The following is a 20,051-nucleotide window of genomic DNA, read 5'->3' as shown; positions in this document are numbered from 1 at the left end:
AGATAATTAACACAGGAAGATACAGATAATTAACACAGGAAGATACAGATAATTAACACAGGAAGATACAGATAATTAACACAGGAAGATACAGATAATTAACACAGAAAGATACAGATAATTAACACAGGAAGATGCAGATAATTAACACAGGAAGATACAGATAATTTACACAGGTGGATATTGGTATATTCTCACATATAGATACAGATAGATTCTCGCAGGTAGATACATACAGATAGATTTATATAGGTAAATACAGATATATTATGACAGATATGTGTTTCTGTATTTTCAAAAAAAGATTTTTTGAATATTTTCTTTTCCGGGCTTAGCTTTTGGAGGTTCAAGTTTCATCCTTAAAAATGTATTTTCACAGTTTAAAAACTAATCTCAATTTTTTAATATGAAAGATTAATTGGCACTCTCCAAGATATGAAATAAAATTATGCTAAATGTTAAAAAAATGTAGAATTTTTTTAGTGCTGCTCTTACGGATTCCTTCTTCTCCAGTGGAATGTGTTTGGGTCGAATGTTTAGTGTTCTTCTTTCCACAATATTTCTCCCTTCAACCCTTCTCTGCAGTTCAACCCTGTTCTGTGGTGTTGCATCCCTTCTCCTCCTCCTCCTAGCTCCGCACTTCACAGAGGGATTATACTCCGGAGTATTAATCATGGGATTCTTTGTATCCTGGCAGTTTGGGACGGGTTTCTCTTGGACTTCTCAGTATATGAATATTACAGGGAAACTATCCTCCTTGTTTTTTGTTGGTAAGTATACAGATAGATATTTGTGACGCAATTTACAAGATGCTATGTTACTAAACCGCCCCTTGGGTCAATTAATTATAATAACTTACACTAACGTTTGTGGGCAGAATGGGTTATGCAGGAACCCTTGGCAAAATTCACTTAATGTCCCTGAAAATTATGTGCAATCAATAGAAATTATGATTAGTGTAAACCAGGGAGTAAGGAATAGAAAGGAGATATAACTGACGCGGTTCGCCCTGGCATATGATTATACATGCTTTGCAGACGGTACTTCATTTAAATAAGAAATATTTGTCTGATGTACAATAACCGCGTATACAATAACCTATTCTGAATATTTCTTATACAAATGGAGTACCGTCTGCAAAGTATAATCATGGTAGGGTGAACCGCGTCAGTTATATCTCCCTTCTATTCCTTACTCCCTGGTGTAAACTAAAAATATATTTGTACAAAAATGTAAACAAGAAATTCCTACGAAATATTGAATGTTTGAATTTTTAGGTTTGGGTGTAGGTAGTATAATTTCTCCCCCTCTAGCTGGATATATATTCACCATAAACTCCATGTGGGTTCTATACCTTGCAGCAGTTCTGGTTCTCATCCAGGTGGTAACAGTAGCACTGCTCCATCTAGTTTCCAAGAAAGGATCTAGTGCACAGAAGGAGGAGAGATAATGTAAACCCAGCTAACGTAAACCTTGCATATTTCAAAATAAATATTCTCATGTAACGATAGAATTTTAAAATCTTTAAAATTCGTCTCTAAAGTTAACAGAATTAGAAGGTTTTCTAAAATTATTATTTGGTCTAAAAAAGCTAAAAAAGCTTGGAGAAAGTCCGAAAGATAATATGAATAAAAAAATCTAGCTTTCTTAAAGATAAAAATAGATCTGTGATTAATTTTCAAGTTAAAACATTAAGAAACGAGTTTTTTTTTCATTTTGGTGATAAATTTATTTTTATAAAAATGTTTTGCTTATTATTTGTGTTCTTCGGAACTTAACTTTTTCAGGTTACTACTAGTTAATTGGAGAAGTTTCTATATCCTAGATTTAATTGGATAAACTTCTAGAACATCTTCACTCTCAATGTTTGTGTTTTTATCAGTTATTTACTGCAATTATTTTCAGACACATTTATAATGGATCTTTATTACGGAAAGTTTTCCTAAGCATTTCATAGAATTGATTTCACTTTTTAAACTTTTATTTTTACACCAAGTTAAGATTATTTTTAGTTGATTTACAAATAGATTTAAGATGAATGACTAAGATAATATACAGTTATCTTTATGTTAAGTAAATTTGAATTGTAATAATACTTCATAGTTTTATTGAGATGGTATTTTTAATAAACCCTCCCACCAGACTGCTTTTAAAATCCAAGGTTATAATACAAGGAAAGTTTTTTCAGTGGTGTACGCATCTTTCGTACTGCAGTGTACTGTCTCTGGGCGGTAATGTAAAGACAAGACGGTAGTCAAAGCCTGACATGGGATCCATCTTTCACATAAAAAATCAATGAAATATTCTGGTCATAGGAAACTTTTATGTGAATTATCAAAATTTTCAAAATTCAATGCTTTTATCCTCATAGGATACTAAACCAACACTGATGCATTTATTCTTGTTTACAAATTCCGCCCAGAACTGAGAACTGGTTTCAATATGTACGCAACTGCAATTAACTTTCCTTGCATTATAACCTTGTTAAAAACGAAGATTTAAGGGTAATGAATGATATGTAACTACACACGTGGATTTAACGGTTCTGTCAATAATCCAGAAAGCTATGACTTTCGATCACAATTTGGCCCATTAAACATAATTTGTTAGCCTTTTCTATTAAAATAATTTTTTGTTGGCATATGCATTTTGAATGAAAATGTATAAAATAAACAAATCCGTAAAGTAAATGATTATTGAATTAAAGACCAAAACACGTTTGATTTCAAATAAAAGAAACCGAATGCTGCTCACTCTGGTTAGTCCGGTGTGTACATGTATACTTTCTAGAGTAATTTTATCTCTAAAAAGAGTAAAAAAGTTATGAACTTTTCTAGGGTCTCTTTCACAGTTTTATATTATTTTTGTTCTTCATCCGCCAAAAAAACGTTATCGTTTTCTGTAAATTTCGATCTATTTTTACATTTACTTTATAAAGCGTCAATATGTTTCTCGTTTCTTTCTTTTGATGCATTCAATCAAAGTTTTCTTCGGAGCAAATCCAAAGATCAAAGAGGGAAAACTTATTCACTCAAAATATGCATTTACAACATTAGAGATTTCAAAACAAATTCTTCCGTTACAAGTTGTATCAAAAATAAGCCTTTGTTTGTGCATATTAACATCTTTTCTTCATCAATAATTAATCATACTTTGATACCTATAGAAAGTCGGATACTGTAGAACAAAGTACATTAAAGAACAAGCCTTTTATTCAAATTAATAGTTTCAGGTGAAAATTATGATGTCGAAACTTTGAATGTAACAAATTAAAGTTTTAAAAAAGTTTTCTGGTTTTAAATTACTTCAAGTTGAGCATGTAACGTTTCAATAAAATGTTTGAAAACTTTCCAAACTTTTCCAATATTAGACTGAATTTTACCTAAACTCCTAAACTCTCCGAGGGTTTGTATTCACGAGATACATAAATATAGTTTAAGCATGTGCATTTAGTTTGAATAATAATATTCAGGTGGTCTAACTAACTGGAATTCTTTATAATACTTGAAAACATTATTGGAAAAAGAAAAAAAATAGGTTTGATTCCTATATATTTGGAACATGCAGATATAAACCTATAATATTTAATACTATACAGCATACTATGATATCAGAGTTGGGAACTTGTGAATGGTGAATATCGGTGATCTCCTCTTTTTCTTAATCTCCAGATTAAATAATGCTTGTTCTTCTCTTGTTTTTAATCTCCAGATTAATTAACTGATCGGGATTAAGGATATCCCATTCTAAAGTTCCCAGCTCAGTTTAAAGGGAGTGTTCGCGAAAAATGAAAGGGGGTATAGGCTTAATGCGATAAAAAAGCGCTTTTGATCGCTACTAATCTTACTTCTATCTGTTGCGTCTATAAGGAGAAAATTGATAAAGACGTCTCATACCGAAGAGCGTAGCGCCCATACAAATTGAGGAAGTTGGAACATACACGACTTAGACCGTAACAAAATCAAATTAATATCAAACAAATCATTCAGATATTACAACCTATAGTCATCGATTATCTTTCGCCACATTTGTATATATTTAATATTTTATACTAGTTTTGATTTTGTTTTTTTAAATAATATTTAGCTTACAACTTGTTTTCGAACATTCCTGGAAAATATGAAAATGTCGTCTTCATTACCAAAAATCCTCGAAACAGGAATAAACGTTTTTATAAGTAACTCTCAGATCATAACAATTAAAAACATATTATGAAAAATCAACTATATATAAATGTGGCGAAAGATAATCGATGACTATAGGTTGTAATATCTGAATGATTTGTTTGAAATTAAATTAATTTTTTTACGGTCTAAGTCGTATGTTGAAATTTTCTCAATTTGTATGGACGCCATGTTATTCGGTATGAGACGTCTTTAACAATTTTCTCCTTATAGACGCAACAGATAGAAGTAAGATTAGTGGCGATCAAAAGCGCTTTTTTATCGCATTTAGCCTATACCCCCTTTCATTTTTCGCGAACACTCCCTTTAAGAAGATGTTAGAATGAGAATATTCTCGTGGTAAGTGCTCAGTTTCTTTGTAAGCAAAACTCACGAAAAGACAAAAAGTACTTGAAAAGACAAAAAGTACTTGAAAAGACAAAAAGTACTTTAAAAAGGTGCGTTTAAGACAGTTATAACAGGATCGAAGAAAATAAAGAAACTACACGAAAGTGACGAACAAATTCTCAAGACGTATTCCAGCCCATTTAGTCCGGAAATCTCCTAATGAACAAGAATCCCCCCACAGATCCTAAAAAACTGACTGATAAATAAGTCCCCCCCCCCATACTCCCGAAATAGCGCTTTTTTATTTCAATAAACCACTTTCCCAACAGTACCAGAAAAGCTCATGTTGAACGAATATCTCCCCCGCCCCCCCTCCTCCCTCCCTCTCCGTCCAAGGAAAAGCCCTAAAGAAGAAGTATAAGAGAGGAATTGAAATACAATAATATTGACATTACGTCAAGGTATATACAAGCCAACATGCTAGAGAATCCAGGCAGATAAACCTCTAAATAAATCTGCCTTGTCTTCTCCTTTATACCTAGATATAAACATTAGACTTAAACTTAATCAGATCTAGGCCAAATACAAACTAGGTTTTAAAAAAACCTTTGATATGAACTTATCACACTTGTCAAATTGAACGAATGAATGATTTTAAAATTTGCCGCCAAATCCCTTTCTCCTAGAGATTTTAAATTGAGTCTGTTAACTCAAGGTATGTTTTGTATACTTGTATAATAGTAAAGAATATAAAGAATCTAAAAAAAGAGGTTTGGGTTGAAGCATAGTTGAGGATTCTGTCAGTTGTGTCAGGAACAGAAGATAAAGAAAACCAGAATACTGACCAAACCATTCTCCTATATACACTAAACTACACAGTAGAATACAGACCAAACCCTTCTTCTATACACTACACTACACAGTAGAATACAGACCAAACCCTTCTCCTATACACTAAACTACACTACACAGTAGAATACAGCCCAGGTAGAAAAGTGAGTAGACCGATTAGCACCAGGTAGAAAAGTGAGAAAAGGTTTAGCTCCTGACACCAAAGTAAGAAGTGTTTATGATGACACTAATCTAAGAAACGGAAGAAGAAGAGCATTAAAGCTTGAAGCACAATACAGCGCAAACCAACCTCTCAGACTTCTTCTGAAAAACTTAATCTAAAGATCATTTCCTAGGTTTAGTTTGGGAAGGAACTTTATCAAAAGATTCTAGAAGAGGTTTAGAAATATATTTAACTTTCTATTCAATTTCAACAAGATTGATATTTTTCAATGGAAATTGGATATTTTTTAACTTTGTATAAATTTATTTTTATTTAATTAGTCGATTCTATACATTCTAAACATAATATGAATTATGAAAAATATTAACATGCTAAAACTTTTTGTTTAGCTGTGTTCATTCTGCGCCGTGCGTACAAAAAATAAATACTCAATGTTGAACAATCAAATTTACTAATTTAGTAACTATGACAACAAGTTCAAATTTCAACTTGACACTTAATGATTAATGAAAGGAAATGACCATAATTCATTTAAATAAACTTGTTGTGTTACTCCATACAATGTAAACATTCTTATGAATTAAGAAAGTTTAAAGTTAGTGCAGATGAAAAATTGTTAGAAGGCAACATTTCGTGGTGTTAGAGATGTCGAAAATGATCAAAACTATTTCTAATTATTGAAGACTTTGTTATAATTTATTTAGGATTTTAGATCTATCTGTTAGAGTGGGCTATCAATCTTTATCATCCATGCAATCAAAAAAAAAAAATATATTATCGCTGTTAATTTTTAGAGGTTATAGAGATCCCTTGACAAAATAGACTCATGTGTAATGTATATAGCATATTCGATGGAAGAGCTCAAAGGTGTTTGATCATATCATAAAAAGGACAGTTCATTATATGTTAATAAAAATAAACTATAATGAATATAGCATATTCGATGGAAGAGCTCAAAGGTGTTGGATCATATCATAAAGAGGACAATTCATTATGTTAATAAAAATAAACTATCAAACTTCATTCCGTAGAAATCTAGGCCAAAATAACCACCATAGGATGGAAATAAAGAGCCAGTTGATAAATGATTTAAGTCTAGCGTGTACACTGTTGTTGCACATAAATCATTATTCCGCACAATGTCGTCTTTACCATCTCGGAGCAGCCCAAACCAAACAATATTCTCCGACATTACCTTCATACTCCGACAAAGGAAACATTAAATAGTTTAACGTTTAACTAGCGAATACTTAAATCCGTCAATAGCTCTGCAATCCATAGCAATTTTACTTAAACAACTGGGTTTTTTTTCTCAGAAGTGTTATCCAAATGTTTTAAACTGACCCATCATCCATCACTCCTTAATTTCCCTCAGACACACACAATTAGTAAGTTACACAATTAAACAGTATAAACAATTTTATTCAAATATTTATTTTATTAAACAGTAAAACAATGTTATATACCAATATTTATTTCCACTAAAACTGTATTTTGTAGGTTTGAAATAAATTCATTTATTGAGACTACTGTGTTTGAGGAGTTGAGGACCCATCACCTTTAGATATTGTGTTTACAACCGTAAAGTTCATAGTTTTTATCAATATTATTTGACTCGACAATGTTATCTTTAATCTATAAATTATTTAATGTAGTAACCCTTGGGACCGATTTACCTCAATTTTTTTGGGTAACTCGGGAGAACCACGAGAATGTTCTTAGCATGAGATTGAGTTTATGGGGAAAAATTGCTAAAATCGTAATTTAAGACCAAGTGCTGGCAAAGCTGGGTTTCCATAGCTGGTTTTAGATATAAAAAACATGTATACAACATTGAAGGAAAATAAAATAAAATACACTTTTTCGAATAGAAGAGCGAATGTAAATTGTATAGTAAACTTCTATGATCCAGGTATGCTTGAGTGCTCTGGTTTGACTGATATTGGCAGGATATCAGTTGCCCAGGGGAACCTGGAGTAAGACAGAGAACTCGATAAAGAAAGGTTGAGTAATTTGATTCAAACTGTTCAACCAGAAACATAGAAGAACTATTTCAAAAGGGATTCACTGATTCTACTTTAAATTATACAAAATCCCTCACACTACCCCAGAGCACCGGCCCGGGNGCAGGTCGGGGTCGATGAATTCTCACATCTTTAACAATTCTTGGAATATTAGGGAAAGAAAACAATAAGATGGTTCCATTAACTCTATCTCTTTGAAAGAAAAATACTTGAAATGAAATTTTGAAAATTATTTAAAGAAATAAAAGAAAGGAAGTTATACAGTTGGAAAATTACAGGATGGTTGGAGGAATTCAGGATGTTAGGAGGAATACGGGATGTTAGGAGGAATAAAGGATGGTTGGCGGAATTCAGGATGATTGGAGGAATACAGGATGATTGGAGGAATACAGGATGGTAGGAGGAATTCGAAGGATGTTAGGAGAAATTCAGGATACTTGGAGGAATACAGGATGGTTGGAGGAATACAGGATGGTTGGAGGAATACAGGATGGTTGGAGGAATACAGGATGGTTGGAGGAATTCAGGATGATTGGAGGAATACAGGATGGTTGGAGGAATTCAGGATGATTGGAAAAATACAGGATGATTGGAGAAATTCAGGATGCTTGGAGGAATACAGGATGGTAGGAGGAATACAGGATGGTAGGAGGAATACGGTTGGAGGAATACAGGATGGTTGGAGGAATACAGGATGGTTGAAGGAATACAGGATGGTTGAAAGAATTCAGGATGGTTGGAGGAATACAGGATTCTTATGAGATTTGTATTCATAGATTGGTTTAAGAGAAAACAGGATGATTTGGAGGAATACAAATTTCCATGTCATGGTCTATTATACGTACAGGATTACAGACTGATCTGAACTAATAGGTTTACAACTTTAGGGTGCCTTTCGAGTTTAGTTTATTTTTGTTAAAGGGAATGGGGTGGGGTTCGAGGGTAATTATTCTGATTATGCTAGCGATCGTGTATTGGGGGGAGGGTGGGTTGAGCCAAGGTTTGGAAGAAGCACTCCAAGTTTCTTTTTTGTCTGCTAGTAACAGGTTTCAAGTCAGCTGTTCTGGTGTTAGTACAGGAAAGTTGTGTACCGACCTGGACCTGCGCAGAAAACCCAATTTACTAAAGCTCTCAAGATTTCTGCGCATCACAGCTTCAGTTAACGCCATATCACTACAAGAGTTTCGCAAGTTTTATTATGTTTACAAAATGATTTTAAATACTGATCCTGATTGTGATTAAACATTTGATATCTGTTAGTGTAGCTCGTTAATACATGCCTGTTCGGTTGAAAACGATGTGTGCCAAAAAATTGGATGGGTTTCAAAGTTCAAATTCGTCGTTCTGGAGACAGTCCAGTGGAGCTATTCCTGGCAGGGTCAATCAAACTAAATCTTCAGGGTTTGGAGCCGCGGCTCACAGCTTTCAAGACTTCCAAGAGAGTGTCTCAGACGCCTGGGATATCGAGGAACCAATAACTCCAACATCAGCTCCAGTTAAAGAAAGCAAGGAAGGAACTGTTTCAAAGGAGAAGGACGGAATTACCCCCACACACTCACTTTCTCAGGTATTGGATTCATAGCTGGATATTTAGATTTGATTTTACTTGAGAACTACTTCTCTTTACTCTCTGGTAAATCTACCCAATCCTTACCCTCGTCCCTGGTAAACCTATGTACTCCCTGGTTAACTTATTTACTCCTTAGTAAACCTACCCAATCCTTAGATTTGATTTTTCTTGAGAACTACTGTTCTTTACTCCCTGGTAAACCTGCTTACTCCCTGGTAAACTTGTTTACTCTCTGGTAAACCTATTTACTCCCTGGTTAACTTATTTACTCCCTGGTAAACCTGGGTCCGTCCTATTGAACGATTTTTGGACCCCCCCCCCCCCTCCTATCAATTTTGTACATGACCAAATTAATATTTATTAAGTATTATTTAGGGTTAGACTAGGTTAAGGCACTTTCAGGGCCGAGCGGTGCGGCTAGGACAGGCTAGGGGGCCGAGCGCTGCGGCGACGGGTTATGTTGGTTAAGACACTTTCTGGGCCGAGCGCTGCGGCTAGGATTTACCGTAAACCTACCAAATCCTTACCCTCTTCCCTGGTAAACCTATTTAGTCCCTGGTAAATTTATTTATTCCCTGGTAAACATATTTACTCCCAGGTTAACCTATTTACTCCCTGGAAAACCTATCTACTCCCTGGTACTCCTATTTAATCTATGGTAAACTTATTTACTGCCTGGTAACCCTATATGAATCCTGGTAACCTTACCTAAACCCTGGTTAACCTATCTGAACCCTGGTAAACCTAAACTCCCTGGTAAATCTATCTGTACCCTGCTAAACCTTCCTGAATCTGGTAAATCTGCCTGAATCTGGTAAACCTACCTGAATCTAGAAAACCTACCTGAATCCTGGTAAACCTACCTGGACCCTGCTAAACCTTCCTGAATGAGGTAAACCTTCCTGAATCTGGTAAACCTACCTGAATCTGGTAAACCTACCTGAATCTAGAAAACCTACCTGAATCCTGGTAAACCTACCTGAACCCTGGTAAACCTATATGAAACCTGGTAAACCTACCTGAATCCTGGTAGACCTACCTGAATCCTATTAAACCCATCTACTCTCGGGTAAACTTACCTGAACCCTGTTAAACCTACCTGAATCCTGGTAAACTTACCTGAATCCTATTAAACCCATCTACTCTCTGGTAAGCCTATTTACTCCCTGGTAAACCTATTTACTCCCTGGTAAGCCTATTTACTCCCTGGTAAGGCTATTTACTCCCTGGTAAACCTATTTACTCCTTCGTAAACCTATCTACTCCCTGGTAAACCTACATGAATCCTGCTAAACCTACCTAAACCCTGGTAAACCATCTGAACCCTGTCAAACCTACCTGAATCTGGTAAACCAACCTTAACCCTGTCAATTATACCTGATCCCTGGTAAACCAACCTGAACCCTTATAAACCTACCTGAAACCTGGTAAACCTACCTGAATCTTGGTAAATCTACCGGAACCCTGGTAAACCCAATTGAATCCTGGTAAACCTACCTGAACCCTATTAAACCCATCTAATCCTTGGTAAACCTACATGAACCCTGTTAAACCTACCTGAATCCTGGTAAACCAACCTACCCGAACCTTGGTAAACTTACCTGAACCCTGGTTAACCTACCTGAACCCTGGTTAACCAACCTGAACCTGGGTTAACCTCCTTGAACCTATTTGAACCCTGCTAAGCCTATCTGAACCATGGTAAACTTATCTGAACCCTGTTAAACCTACCTGAACCCTGCTAAACCTACCTGAACCCTTGTAAACCTACCTGAACCTTGGTAAACCTACCTAAACCCTTGTAAGCCTACCTGACCCTAGTAAACCTACCTGAATCCTAACAAGCCTACCTGAACACTGCTTAGCCTATCTGAACCCCGGTAAACCTTTCCATACCATTTGGGGTTGAAGCAATCTGTTTCCTTACAAAATTGTCCGATTTCTTTCACAAAGAAAAAATCGTCTAAAGCATGTCTTTTAATACTTAGTCCAGCGCCTTTTTGGTAAAAAAAAACTTAGCTTATTGTCCCTTCTTACTTATTATATGAATGAATGTGGCGGATTGTTGAAGCAGTAATTAATGGGCTCAATGTTATGTATTTGTAAACAATTAAAGCAACTAACTTCAAGTCCTTCAACCTAACGCTTTATTATCATGAGTTGAGAGGTGTAATCCGTGGAAATATATTTTTCCATTTAGTAATTTTTCTTTTTCCCAACCTTTGTCTCTTGGGAGAAAAGTGAAACACAAAAAAAATTATTCACTATTTCCAATCCTAGCCTAACGTTGTTGAATCGAAAAAGGCATTTCTGGATATAAATAACCCCGTCTATTAACAAAAAACAATATTTTTCTCATATTTTAATAGAATTGATGATTTATAAATAGTACTCTCCAGCATAACCCAAATATTTAAAAGATCAAATAATGACAGAACTCTCTTCTCTGCTATTTACTAACATATGTTCTTTTTGCTCAGTAGAGTAAGTAATCAATTTGTATGAATGCATTTTGTAAAACAATGAAATGAAATTTCTCCCCTTCTCCTTCTCCTCTTCTCCTTCTCCTCTTCTCCTTCTCTTCTCCTTCTTCTGTTCTCCTTCTACTCTTCTCCTCCTCCTCTTCTCCTTCTCCTCTTCTACTTCTCCACTTCTCCTTCTCCTTGTCTCCTTTTCCTCTCCTTCTTTTCTTTCTATTGTTCTCTTCTCCTCATCTCCTTCTTTTCTTTTTATTATTCTCTTCTCCTTCCTTACGAATTTTACAAGATGAAGAAAGTGCACATATATTATAATGAATCATTTGGTTTAAATAAAATAAACCTACAAAACAAATATGCATAATTATTTACCCTTGAAGTATTAGTAGATAATGGCCCACATATGCTTTGTGTACTTACTCTTTAAACTTTTAAACTTAATCCTCAAATCTTGCAAATATAGGATATTCCCAAATCTTGCAAATATAGGATATTCCTAAATCTTGCAATTATAGGATATTCCCAAATCTTGCAAATATAGGATATTCCCAAATCTTGCAAATATAGGATATTCCTAAATCTTGCAATTATAGGATATTCCCAAATCTTGCAATTATAGGATATTCCCAAATCTTGCAATTATAGGATATTCCCAAATCTTGTAATTATAGGATATTCCCAAATCTTGCAAATATAGGATATTCCCAAATCTTGCTTCCAATATCATATATTTTTCTACAGTAATTATAATATTACATAACACAGTAAAATAATGAATATTTTTAAAACTTCTTCAGCTGGGGAGTTGTTCCAAGATCCAATATCTTTTGAGCTTGTCGAGCTTATCTACTGTTCTACATTTTTTCTAGAATAAGAAGCAATGAAGCTTCATTAAAAACATCTTGTTTGACATTGAACGTTGAAATGTTAAACTTGAATATAGATTTATATATATTTTATATTTATGTATGTATGTTATGTATGTTGTATATAAAATGTTATAATATATATATTATATATTTTGATATGATGAAATATTCATAACCGAATTTTCAGTTTTATAGTTTTGAAATAACTACATAGGCAAAAAAAGGATTTTTAATATTTAATGAAACTCATTAAAACTTTAATAGTATAAAAATAATTTAAATATTAGATAGTTTTTCACCTTAACTCTTTTTAAATATATTTAATATATATTTGCATATATGTTAGCTATAACTGGCCAAACGACTGGACTAAGTGGGTACCTTGGGGGTAACATAGGCTAAAAAATCGATTTGTTTTTCTTTCAAAATTCCGAAAAAATTAATTAGAAATTATTTTTCTTCAATATTATAATTTTATTTTAATTCCACGGGCAACGCCGGGCACTTCAGTTCGTCTCTCATAAAACGATAAATTTGGGTAAAAGACATCTTCAAATTAATACAAATTATACTCGCAAGAAAATTGATATGAATTCTTCCTACCATATTTTATTTCAATAGAAACTTGCTCCAAGTATTCTGATAAAAAAAATTGATTAGAAGTATAAGGATACAGTTTTGAAAAAAGGGGGGGGGGTATTATTCTCTATTAATAATTAGAATAAGAGTATTTTGTTTCTTGAATTCTATTTCTGTATCTAAAACATAAATTGCCTCTATCTACATGGAATACTAGTTTATAGTGACAACAATATTTAGATTTTGTTCAAAAAGTTAGATCTATGAAATTCTGCAGTTTAGTACATTTTCTAAAAATCCTCAAATTTTAGAATTGATAGAATTGATAGAATTGACACCGTGACAGCGCTAAATTCTATTCTTCTCCTTTCATGTAATATTTCTCCCCTTCCAGGATACTGGTTTCATTTCACTCAAATATTCGAGCTGATTTATCAGATCATTTTTACATCAAACTTGTTTATCAGATATTTCATTTATGAAGGACTTTTATTACTCTCGATCATGACTTTCAAACAAAAATTGATTGCTGTTCAAATAGATGTATTTTACGTTTCTCCTCTTTCTCCTTTTCTTCTTTCCATTCTTCTTTCTCTAATCCTCTACTTCACATTTTCCCACTATCCTCAATTTCCACCTTTCTGCTTGTTTTTTCTCTTTTTCATTCTTTCATTTCTTCATTCTTACCCTTTTCAAATTTGTCCCGTGATTAATCTTTCTTTTCTTTGTCCCTCTTTATCCTGCTTCCCCTTTCCTCTTCCCTTTGCATCGCCACTTTCCCTTCTATACTTCTCTTACTCTCCTTCTCCTCTTATTTTCTCCTTCATCACTTCTTTCTCCTCTTCTCCTTCTTCTCCTTCTCCTCTTCTTTCTTCTCCTCTTCTCCTTCTCCTCCTCTACTCCTCTTCTTCTCCTCTTCTTATTCTTCTTCTCCTTGTCTCCTCTTCTTCTTTTTCTCCTCTTCTCCTTCTCCTCTTCTCCTTCTCCTCTCCTTCTCCTCGTCTTATTCTTCTCCTTCTCCTTGTCTCCTCTTCTTCTTTTTCTCCTCTTCTCCTTCTACACTTCTCCTTCTCCTCTTCTCCTTCTCCTCCTCTTCTCCTCTTCTTTTCCTCTTCTTATTCTTCTCCTTCTCCTTGTCTCCTCTTCTTCTTTTTCTCCTCTTCTCCTTCTACACTTCTCCTTCTCCTCTTCTCCTTCTCCTCTTCTCCTTCTCCTCTTCTCCTTCTCCTCTTCTCCTTCTCCTCTTCTCCTCCTCTTCTCCTTCTCCTCTTCTTATTCTTCTCCTTCTACTTGTCTCCTCTTCTTCTTTTTCTCCTCTTCTCCTCCTTGTCTCCTCTTCTTCTTTTTCTCCTCTTCTCCTTCTACTCTTCTCCTTCTCCCCTTCTCCTTCTCCTCTTCTCCTTCTCCTCTTCTCCTTCTCTTCTCCTTCTTCTGTTCTCCTTCTACTCTTCTCCTCCTCCTCTTCTCCTTCTCCTCTTCTACTTCTCCACTTCTCCTTCTCCTTGTCTCCTTTTCCTCTCCTTCTTTTCTTTCTATTGTTCTCTTCTCCTCATCTCCTTCTTTTCTTTTTATTATTCTCTTCTCCTTCCTTACGAATTTTACAAGATGAAGAAAGTGCACATATATTATAATGAATCATTTGGTTTAAATAAAATAAACCTACAAAACAAATATGCATAATTATTTACCCTTGAAGTATTAGTAGATAATGGCCCACATATGCTTTGTGTACTTACTCTTTAAACTTTTAAACTTAATCCTCAAATCTTGCAAATATAGGATATTCCCAAATCTTGCAAATATAGGATATTCCTAAATCTTGCAATTATAGGATATTCCCAAATCTTGCAAATATAGGATATTCCCAAATCTTGCAAATATAGGATATTCCTAAATCTTGCAATTATAGGATATTCCCAAATCTTGCAATTATAGGATATTCCCAAATCTTGCAATTATAGGATATTCCCAAATCTTGTAATTATAGGATATTCCCAAATCTTGCAAATATAGGATATTCCCAAATCTTGCTTCCAATATCATATATTTTTCTACAGTAATTATAATATTACATAACACAGTAAAATAATGAATATTTTTAAAACTTCTTCAGCTGGGGAGTTGTTCCAAGATCCAATATCTTTTGAGCTTGTCGAGCTTATCTACTGTTCTACATTTTTTCTAGAATAAGAAGCAATGAAGCTTCATTAAAAACATCTTGTTTGACATTGAACGTTGAAATGTTAAACTTGAATATAGATTTATATATATTTTATATTTATGTATGTATGTTATGTATGTTGTATATAAAATGTTATAATATATATATTATATATTTTGATATGATGAAATATTCATAACCGAATTTTCAGTTTTATAGTTTTGAAATAACTACATAGGCAAAAAAAGGATTTTTAATATTTAATGAAACTCATTAAAACTTTAATAGTATAAAAATAATTTAAATATTAGATAGTTTTTCACCTTAACTCTTTTTAAATATATTTAATATATATTTGCATATATGTTAGCTATAACTGGCCAAACGACTGGACTAAGTGGGTACCTTGGGGGTAACATAGGCTAAAAAATCGATTTGTTTTTCTTTCAAAATTCCGAAAAAATTAATTAGAAATTATTTTTCTTCAATATTATAATTTTATTTTAATTCCACGGGCAACGCCGGGCACTTCAGTTCGTCTCTCATAAAACGATAAATTTGGGTAAAAGACATCTTCAAATTAATACAAATTATACTCGCAAGAAAATTGATATGAATTCTTCCTACCATATTTTATTTCAATAGAAACTTGCTCCAAGTATTCTGATAAAAAAAATTGATTAGAAGTATAAGGATACAGTTTTGAAAATCTTGTCATTGGTTCTATTATCTATATATTATCTATATATTATCTATATATTATCTATATATTGAATATTCATTAGATAGTGTGAAGGTAAGAATCTTAAAACCTTTTAAATCAAACCTTACAATGTCTCTCTAAATCTAGCCACCTTGTACAATGTACATAATATATACATACTAGAAATTCAAGGCGCTTCGCGCCCTTCTTTCTAGGCTTTTTGGGCGCTTCGCGCCCATCTTCTATTTAAATTGTGAACATGTTCCTTTTGCTTACATTTTAAAACAAAAAAGAAAAAAATTTGCGGATTTAAAAAAAAAAATTCGCGGATTTGCAAAAATTTAGTTTTTTTAATTTTTAAAACCTTTAAAACACATTTTTTTAATTTTTATCATTCATAAACCTTCCCTGTGGTCACGTGATGTCCCACAAAAAATTTGGGCCCGATTTGACGTTTTGACGTTTATTGGATACAAAAAAACAGACAGACAAGCCAAATTTATATATAGATTGTAATACAAGTGTCTGGATATCTATCTATCTACTTTCAAATATAGAATATTTCGCAAATCAGATTATTGAAATTATTTTTCAACAATTATTTGTACTTACATACATGTCTATGATATGTCCGGATGAATATTTTCGATTAAGAAAATCAATTTGTAGACTTTTTTCTTCAAATAATTACAATTTTTGGTAACTTTTGTTTTGTTTCAGATCCAGTCCCGTCAAGTCACTCCTAGACTTAACCTCATCCGGAGAAGTCCCCCCAACCCTGCCCAGAGCCCAGACCTTGAGAAGGAGAAAACCAAGTGTGCCAAGTTTGAGAAGGTTCTCTCCGGGTCCCCGGTGAGTATAGCGGAGCTGGAGAAGCTGAGCTGGTCTGGAGTACCTCAACCCTACCGAACCCGAGTATGGAAGATGTTATGTGGATATTTACCCGCCGGGAAGTCGGATCTGGTTCTGCAGAGAAAGCGGGAGGAATACATCGGATATGTGAATCAATATTTCAACAACAAAGAAGAAGATATACATAAAGATACTTTCAGGTTTAAAAGCAAAACCTTAGTTTTATCAGACCATGAAAAACTTTCAAGTTTTGCAAATTCTTGAATATTTTCATATTCTCCGGATAAAGGTTTAGCTCACATCTCCCGTCTTGGGAAAGGAAAATGGACCTGGGACAATTTATAAATGGACAATAAATAATATATATATATGGCTCTCAGGCACAGTTACTTCCTATTTTTCATTCAATTGCACTCAGATGGGAGATGGGGTAAATGTAAATGATTCTGATCCTAAAAGAAGTATTCTAGTTGAGGATTCTCCCTGTAAATTGGCGAATGAGAATGAAAATTTGAAACGGTCATCTGAGTTCTCTCCTGAGACTCATTTCTCTTATCTCCTTATAAGAGAAGAATCTAGAAATAATTTTACACTGGTGAATGGGGAAAGGAAAACCTACTGAGAAGGGCATATATTTTACTAGGAATTATAAATCCAGGGGTCTTATTTAGGGAAATGGGGAAAAGGTACTTCTTGAAATATTATTTTTGTTATTTTGAACCAAATCCATTAAAATTTTTTAAATACAAGCTTTTGCTTTTAGACAGATTTCAATCGATGTTCCCAGAATGTCTCCTCTGGTCACCCTGTTCCAACAGAAACCCGTTCAGGAACAGTTTTATGTTAAATTTAAACTTTTTTTCTATTATTTTTTGTTGACCTAAACATGTTTAAATCAGCATTCTTATTGCAATCTGGTTTGAGAAGATCTATATTCCTGAGTATATCCCGGGATTTATTTAATTCTACAATTCTATTTTGTCCAAACCAACACAACCCAATACAATCAACTCAATCATATCCATCACATTTCCTTTCTCTGGCTTTCGTCTTCTGACATTTAATTTTTTTTTTGGTTGATTCTAGAATTTTGTAAAATATTTAGAATTATCATAATCTGTTGGTTTAGGAGATGGTTGAACGAATCCTATATATCTGGGCTATCAGGCATCCAGCTAGCGGATACGTCCAGGGTATTAACGATCTTGTTACACCCTTCCTTATGGTTTTTCTCCAGGACTACGTGGATACAGATGTTACCAGGGTCCACTTCCAGTTCGACGAGCTGGAGGAGCAGGTTCGTAAGGATATTGAGGCGGACGCATTCTGGTGCATGACGAAGGTCCTGGAGGGAATCCAGGATAACTATACATTTGCTCAGCCTGGGATTCAGGTTAAGATCAGACAGCTGGAGGAACTACTCAAGAGAGTTGATCAAGATCTTCATAATCATATTGTAGGACACGATGTTCAGTATTTACAATTCTCATTCAGATGGATGAACAATCTTCTGCTCAGAGAACTCCCTCTCACTGCAACAATAAGGCTCTGGGACACGTACCTAGCTGAGACCGAGGGTTTCAGCAAGTTCCATTTGTATGTGTGCGCGGCGTTCCTTATCCGGTGGAAGGTTGATCTGATGAATAAGAAGGATTTCCAGGGAATTCTCTTATTTATCCAGAATGTTCCAACAGCCAAATGGAATGATAAAGATATAAGTTTGTTGGTGGCTGAAGCGTACCGGCTCAAGTACACCTTTGCAGATGCTCCAAACCATCTACCTGACTGTAGAATAAAGACGAGTATGTGATACTTGACCCCTGTGATACGAAGAAACTAGAAGTTTTGACCGGCGTGAGATATTTATCTATTTTTGTATCAAGTTGGTGAGCTGAAGAGAGATACATGGTTTTATTTACAACATTCTTAGTTTGTAATCTTTTAGTTTGATATTTAATAAAACATTTATATAGTTGTAGTTAGATAACACAGCATTTAGTGTAGATTAAGGCCTTTATTGGGACTCAACCATTGGGAGTTAGTGACCCTCCATTTATGTATTGCCATGTAAGATTCGCAAGAGTATTCTGATCAAGACGAACAAAGATATTTTGTTTTTCCTAGCTAAAAATTGAGTGCCTAAATATTTTATCTGGAGACAAGTTTTTAATAGCTTTTTTGGGAAATCCTTTGATTTAAATTTCGGTTAGGAAAATTCGATAGTATTTGTGACAAACTAGCCTTTTTGGTAAGATATTTAAATTTTTGATTGAAAGGTTTGCGTAATTTTGTATTACACAATAAGAATTCCACTTTTCAGCAATGAATGCCGCGTATAAAATCGTCGCTTAAATCCCAAGTTTATCCGCTAAAGACTCCTAATCATTATACAAAACAAAGTTAAGTAAATAATTAATTGGTTTAAAAGAACATTTCATCATTTTGAAAAATATAGAAAATATCTTCTATTTCTAATGCTTATGAATGTTGATGTAACTGCTGATGAAGATGAATTATCCATGTATGAATAAATGAACCTATAGTTTCAGTTTGTTAGAAGTAGTAGTAAAAGTAGCAATATTTACAACACATAATAGGTAAAAACAATCGTCTAAAAATTTTATCCCCAATGAACAAAACTGGAATTGTAAAATCTGCCTAATTGATGTTATTTTTCTGTGTTTTTGACTCTGGATGATCTGAAATTTAGATATGCCTGTCACAAGAGTCACAAAACACTTCCTGTTAAAAACATTAAAAATTTAAATATATCTTTTTATCATTTTTGGGTAGGGTTGGTTCTGGACAGAGCGCCGCGGCTAGGCTAGAATATTCTACAATGAATTAATTCTGCCTTGTTGTAAGATAACAACCGTTAATCCAACTTTTTTCATGCACAAAACTCTTAATATTCCTCAATTCATATTTTTCAATATTCATTCATTGTTGGTTCAATACGTATCCTACAAGATTAATAAGAACTAGAAGTCTAGTAACACATTCTTAATTTTCCTCTTGGGAAAGGGTTGAAATGAGCACAGAATAGAAATAATAGAGTTTTCTTAAAAAAAAAATAATACACTAGGCTTTAAGGGCGCTTCGCGCCCATCTTCTATTTAAATTGTGAACATGTTCTTTTTGTTTACATTTTAAAACAAAGAAGAAAAACATTTGGCGGATTTTCAAGAATTTAAAGTTTTTACAAAATTAAAAACTTTTAAAACACATTTTTCTTAATTTGTATCATTCATTAACCTTCCCTGTTGTCACGTGATATCCCACAAAAATTT

At 33.8% G+C, this 20,051-nt stretch overlaps 2 protein-coding genes across 3 annotated transcripts in view; both read left to right on the top strand.

Annotated features, from left to right (window-relative positions):
• The window catches only part of LOC111704241 (sodium-dependent glucose transporter 1), a 9,462-nt gene extending 7,956 nt beyond the window's left edge, over positions 1–1,506 (top strand). For both annotated transcript variants that reach the window (XM_023476410.1, XM_023476421.1), the window contains 2 exons: positions 484–770; positions 1,278–1,506. In XM_023476410.1, coding sequence (XP_023332178.1) covers positions 484–770; positions 1,278–1,450 — 460 coding nt within the window. In that variant the 3' untranslated portion in view covers positions 1,451–1,506. The remainder of the gene's footprint in view (positions 1–483; positions 771–1,277) is intronic.
• Positions 1,507–8,687: 7,181 nt separating this feature from the next.
• Positions 8,688–18,743, top strand: LOC111704160 (TBC1 domain family member 22B). Its single transcript, XM_023476308.1, has 4 exons — positions 8,688–9,117; positions 16,630–16,961; positions 17,525–17,591; positions 17,891–18,743. The coding sequence occupies exons 1-4, from the start codon at positions 8,827–8,829 to the stop codon at positions 18,569–18,571; spliced, it is 1,371 nt and encodes a 456-aa protein (XP_023332076.1). The 5' UTR covers positions 8,688–8,826; the 3' UTR covers positions 18,572–18,743.
• The last annotated feature ends 1,308 nt before the right edge of the window (positions 18,744–20,051 follow it).

This window comes from Eurytemora carolleeae, unplaced genomic scaffold (assembly GCF_000591075.1).
Source record: "Eurytemora carolleeae unplaced genomic scaffold, Eaff_2.0 scaffold73, whole genome shotgun sequence".
NCBI lineage: Eukaryota > Metazoa > Arthropoda > Copepoda > Calanoida > Temoridae > Eurytemora > Eurytemora carolleeae.
Note: the sequence above shows the minus strand (reverse complement) of the source record. Positions and strands in the feature narration are given on the sequence as shown.